Here is a 12,690-nt window from a genome sequence, read left to right on the forward strand (position 1 = left end):
CATGGCACAGTGTGACTGTCACGACCCCCAAGGTCCAAATACCATGTGACAGGGCAACGGAGTCCACCTCAAAAATCACCAGCATCTTATTATGTGACCTTTTCCTTTCAGGATTGATTTGTGTCCCTGGATTTTTAGTAAAATAACAAAAAAAAAAAAAAATCCATTTAATTTATTTTATTGTGTGAATTGAAAACATTTCTCATGCGAGCCTTTGAGCGGAGACGTGAAGTGCATTATATTTCATCACAAACTTTGTCTCAGCAATCGGCTCTCCTGTTTGTATGAGTCACTATTTGATCTGATTATCTTGCTCCAGCTGCCGCATGCTCCGGCACAACATGAAAAATCTTTTGTGAAAAACAGCACAGAGAAGTCACACAGATTGTTCAGAATATATTATGGAACAGAAGAATGGATTTACAGAGCAGATTTCAATGGCAGTGACCTCGGGTTAAGAGGACTGACCGGCTGGCTGAGCTGTGTCCAAAAAAAGCCCTTGCCATTATTGTCATGTAAATGTAGGGATTTATTTTTGTCCTTATATTTGTTATATATATATAATTTCTTTGCTAATAATATATTTAACTCTCATCTTATTCCGTTTTCCTATTTTTGCACCTTTATTATGTGGAACACCTTTACTATGAAAAACATATGAAGCACTTTTTTAAAAACTGTTGTTGTGTTGAACTCAGGTTTTGTCATCCACGTGTTTCTGTTAAATGTATTCAAGTGGTATTTAAAAAACCCAAAATGGTTTTGACCAGTTTTATTGTTAATTGCCCTTCAAATATGGAAATCTGCATCCTGAAATAGCAGCTTTTAGGGTGTTTTTAGAAGATAGTATTCATTACAGTATATGAAGCATGTAAAAAAAAGAACATATTTTATTTGAATATTCCAAACAATATTTATTTTTCATTCAAAGCATGTTCCATAAACAGTACAAAAACAGCTCATATAGAGGTGAAAGAACAGCTCCAGTACTAAGAGTGTGGATATTACATTGTTCTTAACCTAATGAGACAGTGTAAAATAGCCTGTTACGTATCCTGTGTCTCAGATTTTAACATGTATGTACTATAAAGTCACTGGTATTATGGTAATGTATAATCACCATGTTTAGTTTTATAATAAAAAGGTGAAAAAAAAAGGCAAGACCTGAAACAGAACTGGAGAGGCACAGGAGGTCGGATACAGACACGTTTGTTTCTTCTTTCACAGTAAAATCCATCATGTCACGGTTATAATCAGTTCTGTTCAGAGGCCACTTGTTTAACTGCTACATGTTACTGTCAGCGTTCAGCTGAAGAGGCCTGTTATTCAGTGCCTTGTTCGATGATTTCTTCCAACAGGACATGTACCATCTGTTGCAGCATTTGTGGGTTTGTGGCTGCAGGATGGTCTCTGTGACATTCAGGCCCTCCTTCATAACCAATGTCACTGGCTCTTGGTCTCAGTAACCGGCTGCTTCACCCAGTTTCCTGGCATCAGACACGGCACAGATGCAGCCTGCCTCCTTCTCCACAGCATTGACCACGTTGTAGAAATGGTTTGCAGTTTCATGTTTGTGTCCCAGCGCTTTCAGAGCCACGATCAAATCCTGCGGGAGAGGAGAGGAGACTCACATGGAGCAAACATGTGTTATTTTAGCAAATAAATGTATTTAGTGGATTACCTTATCAAATGCGGGTTCAAACTTCTCTGTATTTTCAGAGTCGACAAAAACAACCGGAGTGGCGATTGCTTCCTTAAGGTTCTTTCCAAACCAAAGATGGTTCATGAGCGTCTGGAAGAGAAGCATATCAATAAAGTGCAGTCTGCCTGATGGGAAAGTGATGATTTCAGAGTGGATGAAGAGCATGCTTGCTTGACAACAGTGAGGGGCATTAGTCTGCAGCAATTTATCTTAATGGCACTTAGTGTGATTGTCCTGGAGACATACCGAGGCGATCCCAGTTGTGATCATACTCCCACCACTCGCTCCAATCACCAGCATCTTCGACTTAGACTTCAGCACAGCGGGGACCATGGAGGAGGGAGGCTGCTCCCCTGCGAACACAACAAAAGCCTTGACTGACAGGACAGACGGCTACAATTCAGACATGTCAATGTGAGAAGAACGAGAAGAAAATCATTAGTAAATGCAATCAGTGGAGTGCCTTTGAATGACGTGAACACAGGAGTGCACCAGAGCATGAAGGGCATTTATTCAACCCTGAAATGACACCAGACAGCAGTGAACGTTCAACGACATGGATGTTTCACCTCGTTTTGATGGTTAATACTAAATTCTCAAGAAAGTGGCACATTAACAACAGGAAATCAAGACATTTATTTTATACAAATTGTTCTTCTACAGTTCAGTTATAATATTGCAGATCGAGAGGGTTTTTTTGAGGTGGAAACCTCTGTTCTAATGTAATAAGACTTCACAGACATGCAAGCTGCTCCGTGACCCTGTACTTAGGTACAGCATTGCTTTGAGCTAAATGCTAACAAAAGCATGCTGGCATGCACATAATGACAGATACTAACATGATGATGTTTAGCAGGTATAATGTTTACCCTTCATTATCCTAGTTTAGCGTGTTAGCATGCGAACATTTGCTTATTAGCACTAAACACAAAGTACAGTTAAGGCTGACAGGAATGTTCTGGGTATCTGGTTGTAAACCAAAGTACCGGACCAATTTAAATTCTGACCTGATGATGGTGAAGTTAATGGATAACCAAAGGTATTACAATTACGTTATACAAAGGTTTTATCCTTTATATCCAAACGTATCACCACCATAAATATAAACAATTCAGATACAGTAAACCAGGCACTCTCTCCACTCCTGCAGAAGCTAAATACCATTGAAGTACCTCTGGGCAAGGTATTTAACCTTGTACCAGTGGTACGAAATTAGGAGTGAAAGTGTGTACATATGTGCTCACGTCCTTTGAAGCTTTTCCTTCCTGGTCATAAATACATATTTTAATCAAATTAATCAGCACTCCTGGGAACAGTAACCCTTCTCTATGTAACGTATCTTTATTACTTGTATTTCACTACTGTTAAATGAAAATGGAAAACATGTCATGCTGATTTGATTACCAGGAAAGATGTTATCGACTCTCCCACAGAAATCAGATAGTTCGTTGTTGAGGATGACTCCAGTGCTCGGAGAGAATACCTTTGAGCCAAATCTATGAGGAAAATGCATCAACAGAATTAGATCTATTACAATATTATATATATTATACACTGTGCTGTTATAGAAAGCATTGAGACTGTGGTTAATGGAGTCTTATGAAGTGAAAGATTGCTTTTCAAATTCCTTTTACATAAACACTTGCTCCATAATCTCTTAAAATTTCTTAATCCTCTTCTTTCAAATCAACAACAATATTTGATGGTTAATTTCTCACTGTGAAACAGACCCCTTCAAAATACTGACATGTGGTTGATGGTGCTGGTGACAGACACAGCAGATCCATCCTCAGCCAGCAAAGACACATGCGTGGTCCCCATGCTGTCCAGATACGGGGTGATGTTGTAATACTGGGAATCGTGAGTCTTGTCTCTGCTGATCAAGCTCCGTATGTGGTTGGCAAAGCTCTCCTCTGTGAACTTCTGGGCCATCTGTGAGAATTACAGAGCATTTAAAAACACACATTTCTGAGGAAAAGTTACCACCGTATTTCAGGGTTCTAGTTTCTTTGCAGAGATAAAGAAAAGAAAAAGAAATGAAAAAAAAAAAACATTTGATGAGAAAAGTTGCAGTTGCAAAGATTCATGATGCATTTTATGCATGTAGAATTTAGGTTTGCCTAGAAACATCCAGTCATAAAATGCATTTATTAGATATTTGAAGGTGATCATTACTGTGCAACAACAAACTTTCACTCAGGGTTAGTTTTACTCAAGTTACACCATGTCAGTGTCTTTTCCGAACTAATAGGAGTCAACCCCTTTACCTTCTCCCACTTAAAGGTTCAATGTGTAAGTTTTAGTGGTATCTAGCGGTGAGGGTTGCGAATTACAACCAGTGGCTCACTGTGCATTCACGTGCTCCTCGGATGGTCCCGTTTCTAGAGTTGTGAAGTCGTTCTTCTGACTTCAGTGTCTGTTCATGCGCTCTTAAGGCGGAATGTGGAATCAACATGGACTCCACTACAAAGATGGATTAGCATTACCAGGAGAAATAAACACACAGACATCTTGTTCACTCTACATGGACAGCAAACTATAATTACATGTTAGCAAAATATGTATATCCAATATGTGATTTTGCGTGAATCAAAGTTCTGTGTACTTCTTTATGTCCCATGTACATGTTATTTCTCTTTTTGAAATAAAGATTTAAGGAAGAAAAAAAGATTCTGATTATTCTGACAACACATGAATGCACATCTACGGTGGCTGACACGCTCTCTCGGCTCTTGTGCTATACACTTTTAATACATATGGGCTTCCATTTGTCCAAATTTATCTTCTTTTCTTATTTCTAATAAACCAGTCGACTACTACAACTACTTCTGCTTGTATTTTGTACACAGGCCTATTCAACGTGGCGACAAAACTCGCTCTTAAGAGCCGTTGTCTGTTTGGGTTACTGTAGAAATTGGCGGCACAACATGGTGACTTCCATGTAAGAGGACCTGTGGTGTATGTAGATAGAAATGGTTCATTCTAAGGTAATAAAAACATAATGGTTTATTATGTAAGGTCTTTATACACCACTGAAAACGTAGTTATGTATATTATATTGTATTTCTGTCAATAGATCCTCCTAAATATTACACACAGAACCTTTAAGGAGAGTGACACAAATACAAAAAACAATCTGATTAAAAAATGTATAAAGTATTACGGTTACACTGTGGCATTGACACATTTTCTGAAGTGAAGTGTCTAAATACTTCTTCCACCACTGGTTATCAGCCACAACTAGACTAAACTACATAAAAAATAATGTTGATATATACAGAAATAATGTGTGAAATATGCACAAACAAACCTTTTCTGAGCTGAACTTTGGATCACGGATGTGGTTCTTTAATCCATTGGCAAATTTAAAAGCTTCAATGTATTGATGATAGGCCTGTGTCTTTTGTTCACCTACCAGAGATGCTGAATTCAAGTGATATCCTGTAAATAAATAAATAAACATTTTCAATTCCCAGTTCCTTCCAAATACGTATCGTGTCTAGATGCTTCCCTTGCATGAAACACACACACTCATTTTGACACCATTATTCAGCCTCCTCATTAAGGTAAACAACTCACGTGCAACATCCACTGAAAGTGTTAATTTGACATGGCTAACAAGCTTCACTGTGTGATTGGAAAGTTTGGATGAGCAGCAGCTCTGCAGTCTGTGTAAAGCGGGAACCTTTCATGATGTTAAGGATGAGGCTGAGGATGATGCCTCCTGCAGGGGGCGGGGGTATGTACATCTGGTACTCTCCCAAAGGAACAACCCACGCATCAGTCACTGTAACTGTATACTCTGCCAAGTCCTGCGCCGTGAGTGTTCCTCCTGGACAAAAACATTGAAACAAATGGTTCTTCTAAGCAAAGCTGAACTAAATGCATCTCAGCTCCACGTAATCCAGACTTTTAATGGATCCAGGCAGCTCACACCGGAGTTTTGTGAGTGATCACTGCAGTGCTTTACAGACCCCATTGATTTGTTAATTTGTAATTATACCATTGTGGTAGGCAGAGATAGAAAATGGTTGGAAAAGAGAGTGTGATGGAAGCCGTCTGACAATACCTGCCTCCTGTATGTCACGGATTAAATCCTCTGCTATCCTTCCAGTGTAAAAAGCGTCTGCCCCGTGATTTGCAATCGTCTCCAAAGTGTCGGCCAGTTTCTCAAACCTCACAATGTCGCCGGTCTTCAGCAAGTTCCCATTCTTATCTGAATACAACTTTCTAACGGACAAAAACAAATTTCACTTGAATGAAAAAAAAGGTTAAATGTGCGTTCAAGTCATATTGTGTCTTACCGTAGTGACAGGGTCTCGTTCCTATCAATGTACGGGATGTATCGACCTTGGATTTGAGGAATAGGAAACCCTTCTCGGGCCAGTTTGATGGTTGGCTGGAAGAGGGCGGCCCATGGCAACTTCCCGTAAAGCCTGTGTGCCTGTTCATAACCCCGAATTTCCCCCGGAACCCCAATCCAAGGGCTTCCTGGATGGATAGATGGATAGGCAGGTAGATCAAAGTGATTATGTACATTTACTCAAGTTTACTTTTTACTAGTTACTGTTTACTTTATATATTAATGTTTACAATTAAAACAATTATATGACGAACTTATAAAATCAAATACATTCACAGATTAAACCAGTGGCCTCCAAACATTTTGTCTTACTAAACAGCAGAGTAGCCTACAGTACAGTTGCAGTCACTTTTTAAATTGTTTTTCGACAATTAAAGAAAGATTTCTCCTCTAAACTTCTCACATTGTTCATTGAAATGCCTGTTAAAGCCTGAATGATGTAACATTATCCAAAGGTCCATTTTATTAATCTTCTCACAAGCACTTAGATTTATCTTGTGACCCTTTGGAGGAGCGATGATCCCTAGGTTGGGAACCACTGGACTACACTAGCTTAATCTATACGCTAATCTATAATCTTAAAACTTCAGTAGCTTCACCTCAACCTTCTGCAAAATTAAAATGCGTTTTGCACATCAAAGCATCAATATTACAGTAACAATCAAATAATGTAATATGTAGCCCTACTAATCAGTCACAGGGACTAGTTTTAGTACTTTTGCTTCGACACTTATTAGATTTTGCAGTTTGGGTACTTCTTCCACTACTGAGGTGTCCTAGGTATGTTGGTGTAGTAATGATTGACATTTTTTAGATTTTTAGATGACTAACAGAAATGTATTCGTGGACTCTTCCATACCAATTTTGTTTTTATCTTTTCTCTTCTCTATTTTTCTTTTGACTGATTTTGTACAGTAAATAAAGGTGTTTTCTGCATAATGTTCTCATTATATATATATATATTACAGATCGTACTTTCCTGTCTGCTTAAATAGGCTTACAAGCACATGTCGTAACAAGACTAATTGCTATTTTGGGATTCCTGTTTCACTGTGTGTGTGGTCTTGACTGAGAGCTCAGCTCGTGGCCACTTCATGTCATGGCGGTTGGGCCCCGGGTATGTATACAATCAGCCTCTACGGCATGGGAAGCAAGCATGACAAAGAAGAAATAAAGGCATTTGCATCTCCAAGAAAGGACTGACAATGCCTTCATCCCTGGACCTGACATAAATCTTACAACTAAATTTTCTTGTAAAGAGTTCATGTAAAGAGCTACATATTCAGGTATATCCTGTATCCCAAAGCAGGAACCTAGTAACTTAATACCCGGCACAACAGGTAGAGCAAGAAAAAACTAAGGCTGATGCAGATCGTTGATGATCTGATGTGCCGGAGCAGTACCTGCAACTATCTGGAAGGTTTTGGGACATGATGTCAGCAGGTCAGATTTAAACTTCCTGGGAACCGTCTCTCTGGAGTTGATGATTTTCACTTTACCTTTGAAAAGATAGAGGAGATTTATTAGTTAACTATGTCTCCTCAGCAGGACACTAGTTGGATCTGCTGAATTTTAGAGGACTGAATGAATGTGGCTGTTACCAGAGCTGTCCATCACTGTGAATATGGACCCCCCTCCTATACCCATACTCTGCGGGTTCATGACGGAGGTGCACAGCAGTGCAGCGATGGCGCCATCTACCGCTGAGCCCCCTTTTTGAAGGATATCCCTGAAAGATTTCACACTCATCAGTAAATCAATCTAGTTTTGTGTTGCTGCGTTTATGTACCCTACCTGCTAAAGGGAAATGGCCTGTTAATGTTTTGCATAGGCTGATGTTATATAGCCTAAAGCACCTTCCGTTTCCTTGTTTATGAAGTATGCTGTCCAATTATAATAACTTTATTATCCTATGACATGAAAAGTCTGTTTTGTGAGTTCGGCATTTTTTTCATTGTGGAGAAACAACAGTATAAACGGATGTTTACGTTTTGCTTTATTAGTAAATCCTAAAGTGTTTCATAAAAATAAACAGTGCATGATGTACGAGCCTAATTCATGTCCACCTTACTGACCAGAACAAACAAATGTTTTGTGTAGCCATAACAAAAGTGTAAAATGGCACTCACCTTCCAATCGCTGAACATTTTCCAGAGTCTGCAGCCACTGCAGCGCTGGAGAAAGTGTCATCTGGACACTTGCGCCTCACAAGTACAGCAATGCACACAATTATAGTAAGCACAATGAGCAGCATCAGTGCGCAACAAGCGTACACCCTCGCCTTTGACCTCGCCATGGCTACTAACACCTCCGCGATGATCAATGAAGTTCCATCTGACCTTTACAGGTTATCTCCTCTGAAATGTTAGAACTTCGTTGACGGAGCCCAGTTGCCCCACAAGGAGGGGCGTGCACCGACCAGCCTGCATGGCTCCACCCTCCGCCTCTGAGCACAAGAGGAGGGGAAGAAAGTTTTCAAAATGTTGAGTCATGCCTGAGGACATTTTCACTTCAGGCTACCCCTTTACCCTGCGGAATTCGTTCGCGTGGACTCGGTCAAGAAGGCCGCCCCTAAATTTGGAGTGTACAAGTTTTCTGACCTTTATGGTAAATGCATTAAAAGGCCCAGCTGACAGGCACTCACCAAAGTGTTGCAGTCTTACCTGAGGGGAGGCCATGCAATCTTCATAGTAGGCTACGGGACGCAAGCGCGTATGCTACAATACAATTTATGGAAAAATAAATTCCTGACAATGACTCAAACATTTGAGTTCAGGATAACTTTGACTAAAGACTGAAAATAAAGAATTTTTATAGTATCAATTTAGAGATTTTCCAAAGTAAAATGACCACAGTTGTACCTAAAATGACTTCAAGCGTGATACTCTAGGTGCTGTAAAAACACATTTAATTAAACAGTTTTACTGTATCAATGTAGAACATTTCCAATATAGAAGTCCCACTTTTGTAACATGAAATAGCTACCCTATATTTCATAATTCATAATATTTTAGGTTTCATTTACATTATTTGCGAACAATGTGTGTTTATTGAAAAATGAAAGGAAATATTAACCCAAACAATCTTTCCCCCCTAAATAAGTAGTTCTTCTAAAACTCCTTGCACCAATACTTCATCTATGTCGTCTCTGAGTAATCAATGTCAAATTCCCTTTCAGAGAACAAGAGCTTTGATGTTGGATAAACCCATTACTTCCATGAGTAGTTCAAGACACATTTACATTTATTCATTTAGCTGACGCTTTTATTCAAAGCGACTTACAATTGCTATACATGTCAGAGGTCGCAGGCCTCTTGCTCAGGGACACAATGGTGGATGGGTCACAGTGGGGGTCTCTCACACCAAAGGCATGAGTCTTATCCATTGCACCATCACCACACTTACTGCTGGGCTTCTTAGACTACATTGACAAATACTATTAACTGTTGTTAATAGTTACATGTTACATGTTACACCGCAGTATAATTTGTCTCCTTACATACACAAAACCAGTGGAGAAATGTAACTATTTATTCATGTACTGTACTGAAGTAAAATTTGAGGTACCTGTATAGTTTACTTGAGTATTTCCATTTTTTGCTACTTTATACTACATTTATGTAATAACTTTAGTTGCTAGTTAGTTTGCAAATTCATGTCATTAACATAAAATAAAAATCTAATTATAAATTATGATGTATTATTATATATTATTATTATCTAGTCAAATAATCATAGTTTTATGAGAATTCCTTTCTCCATTTTTTCTGTTCATGAAAGCACAAACATTATTTATTAAAGGAATATTTCACCTATGATCTTGTATACAAGCTACAACATGTGACCATATCAGTATTTATTATGTAGGGTTTCCCCTCAGAAACTGATGAAATGGCTGCACCCAATTTTAATCTTAAGACGTGTGTGAACCTGTTTCATGTCATCTTAAGAAGTTCAAACTTTACACGCTATTTTCTGTTGACGTGTTAACAGGGTGTCTAATGTCCTCTTAAGTACAGATTTCACGCAGTAATGCTAGGCGCCAAATGGCTAAATTCTCCTGATTTTAGATTTCACCACTAAGAGGGAGTAATAACTCTGTTATTGGCTACTCTTTTGCAATCACACACACACACACACACACACACACACACATCAGCATCGGTCTGAATAGGAACTATACACAAATGCTGTGAAAGTCTTCACCAGTCTCTGAAACTTCTTCATCACATCTGAACTTGGCTCAGATGTGATTCTTAACACATAACACACATGGAAATATAGAAATACTTCACGCAGCGCTGTGTCTTTGTGGTCATCTCGCTTTCGCTCTCGCGACTCCACGTTGCTACTTGTAACTTTGTTTATGAAGGTAAAACTACTACAGAATAGAAGTGAGTATTTATAATATATAGTTTAGATTATATTTTAGATCCAAAACGAAGCTGAAAGAAAGGCTGGAAATACAAAAAGGTGCAAAGAATATGTTCGCTACTTCAGAACCACGGACAGCGCTGACCATCCTCATCACCCTCAAATCCCCCACTGGCTCCAGTTTATTGAAATAATTTGATTTAAGACACTACAGGGTTTTGGGGGGTTTTTTTGGCTGATTAGCTGGGAAAGAGAGAGAAAAATAGTTTGGAGTAAAAGTACTAAGAAAGTAACTCCAGCAGTAGGTTTTATCCCACATCAAAGTTAGTTCTCTGGAAGGGACATTAGATTACTCAAAAACTACAAAGATGTTAATATTGTGCATTTTCTGTAAGAAATAGGTTAAGCCCAGGTTTGTGATCTTAACAAAATATATTAAATCATAAAGCAACATAATTCAAAAATAATTGATTATTACGATAAGAATAAAGTAATGTCCCTAATATTTTAGTGGAATTTCTTTCACTTTTAAGGGACACCGACATGTTTTACTCTTCCTGTGAATATAATCAAATTCATCTTTTTATCTTTATATTAAAACTTTATTTTGAAAACTGGATGTAGTCGCATGTGTGTCCTCATTTTTATAAAATTTGATAAATGTGGTCTTTTCACGTCGAGATGTCATAGCCTTTCTTCAGGTAAGACTTTTGCACTGCAACATTTGTTTTTGGAAAGTGACAAAATGACAGAATAAAGTCAAACCCTGCCTGTCTGCTCGCTCTGGGGAGTTTCAATGTATTTACCATAAAGGTCAAAATACGTGTGCACTCAAAATCAAGTGGTTTGACCACAGACTGCTCACTTGACTTGTGAAAACAACAGTTAGTGTTTCTCACATACACCAGTTTTTCTCAAAATGTTTCACCTCAAGAACCCCTGAACTGAACTGAATCACGAACAAATTAGCACTTGTTTTTTCTATTAAGATAGGCCTTTTATTTTGTTGAAGAAAATGCAATTTTAAAAAATGCACTTAATTTTACTCACACATGGGCTATTTGTTGTAAAAAGATTTTATCATAATAATAGTTATAGTAGTGAATGTTCTACTACCGATTTGTGATTTTATCTACTGTTTGTTCTGACCATAAAGAAACGTTTAACCACAATTAATCATCTGGTTTCTTCAACTTTCACTTAGGAGCAAAAATCCGCCTTTAAACTTATATGATTTCACATTAATCGCGATAAATATCAATATCAAAAGATATGAAATTTTTTATCGTAATGACATCTTTGGCTATATTGCCCAGCCCTAACACAAATTAGACCACGGACCCCCATCTGATAGGGTTTTGGCTTTAAGATGTTTTATTAGCCTACAGAAAGTGTATGAAACCCATGACCAAAACGTTCATACATTCTGTCATTGTGTTACTTATGGATGGAAATATAGTGAAAATAATTTATTTACCTTTTTGCTGGGGACGCCCTGAAACCATCTCACTGTGAGAACTACTGACTTACACAAGTGGAGGTAGGTCTTTGAATCTTAAGATAACTGCTACTAACAGGCTACTGAATTATCAGTACAAAACTGAGAAAAAGTTGTCTTTTAACACAATTTCCAGTTCACATAACTTTTGGACAAGTTTGGGACAGGAGCCCCTATGCAGCAGCAACTTTAAACGTTACGAGCAGTTGAAAAATGCACAAACCCATTTTAAAACTCTGCCTGTTATTTAAATGGGAAGGAACACTCTGAGCACACTGTGGATTTTACTGATTTGCATAGTGAAGTATTATCCTTCATTTGCCACAATACCAGTCAGCCGTTCAACCTTAGAGTAAACAACAAAATGGGTTTAGGCTGTGTCATGGCCTGTGTCAGGTGTGTTTTTGTAAGATTAGTGTTAAAAATTAATAAATAACTTTACTTGTGTTGGTGTGGAACAAATGCAAAGCAGTCAGGGTTTGTCAGAAAATCAAAAGGAAACCACAGCTATAGACCTACTTGTATTTGTTATGTTGTATTGCTGTAGCCCGCTTCTTCTATGAGCTCCAGGTGAAGCCAAGAGGGCCAAACTGCAGACTTTAGTATTGGATGACCCCAGGTATGAGATCTGCAGTTGGACCCTTCTGTCCACCACCACATGTGTCAAACTCAAGGCCCGTGGGCCAAATCCGGCCCGCCACGTCATTTTATGTAGCCCCCGAAAGCTTAAAAGATTCATTATTGTGCTAAAAT

The 12,690-nt window shown here is 38.4% G+C and overlaps 1 protein-coding gene across 2 annotated transcripts; it reads right to left on the bottom strand.

Moving 5' to 3' along the window:
- Window positions 1–888: 888 nt before the first annotated feature.
- ggt5a (gamma-glutamyltransferase 5a) lies at window positions 889–8,469 on the bottom strand. 2 transcript variants are annotated; one of them, XM_038704745.1, is made up of 12 exons: window positions 8,195–8,469; window positions 7,667–7,794; window positions 7,469–7,564; window positions 6,007–6,193; window positions 5,772–5,932; window positions 5,388–5,534; window positions 5,013–5,143; window positions 3,450–3,634; window positions 3,107–3,198; window positions 1,949–2,055; window positions 1,682–1,792; window positions 889–1,606 (listed from the first exon to the last, which is right to left on the bottom strand). In XM_038704745.1, exons 1-12 carry the CDS (start codon window positions 8,359–8,361, stop codon window positions 1,460–1,462), a joined length of 1,659 nt encoding a protein of 552 aa, XP_038560673.1. In that variant the 5' UTR covers window positions 8,362–8,469; the 3' UTR covers window positions 889–1,459. The 2 variants fall into 2 exon arrangements, with proteins under 2 accessions (XP_038560673.1, XP_038560674.1); XM_038704746.1 differs by lacking the exons at window positions 7,469–7,564; window positions 7,667–7,794 and having other exon boundaries at window positions 8,195–8,402.
- Between the last annotated feature and the right edge of the window lie 4,221 nt (window positions 8,470–12,690).

The sequence above is a fragment of the Micropterus salmoides genome, unplaced genomic scaffold, assembly GCF_014851395.1.
Source record: "Micropterus salmoides isolate LMB-PRFRI ecotype aquatic unplaced genomic scaffold, ASM1485139v1 Ms_hic_scaffold_7, whole genome shotgun sequence".
Taxonomy (NCBI): domain Eukaryota; kingdom Metazoa; phylum Chordata; class Actinopteri; order Centrarchiformes; family Centrarchidae; genus Micropterus; species Micropterus salmoides.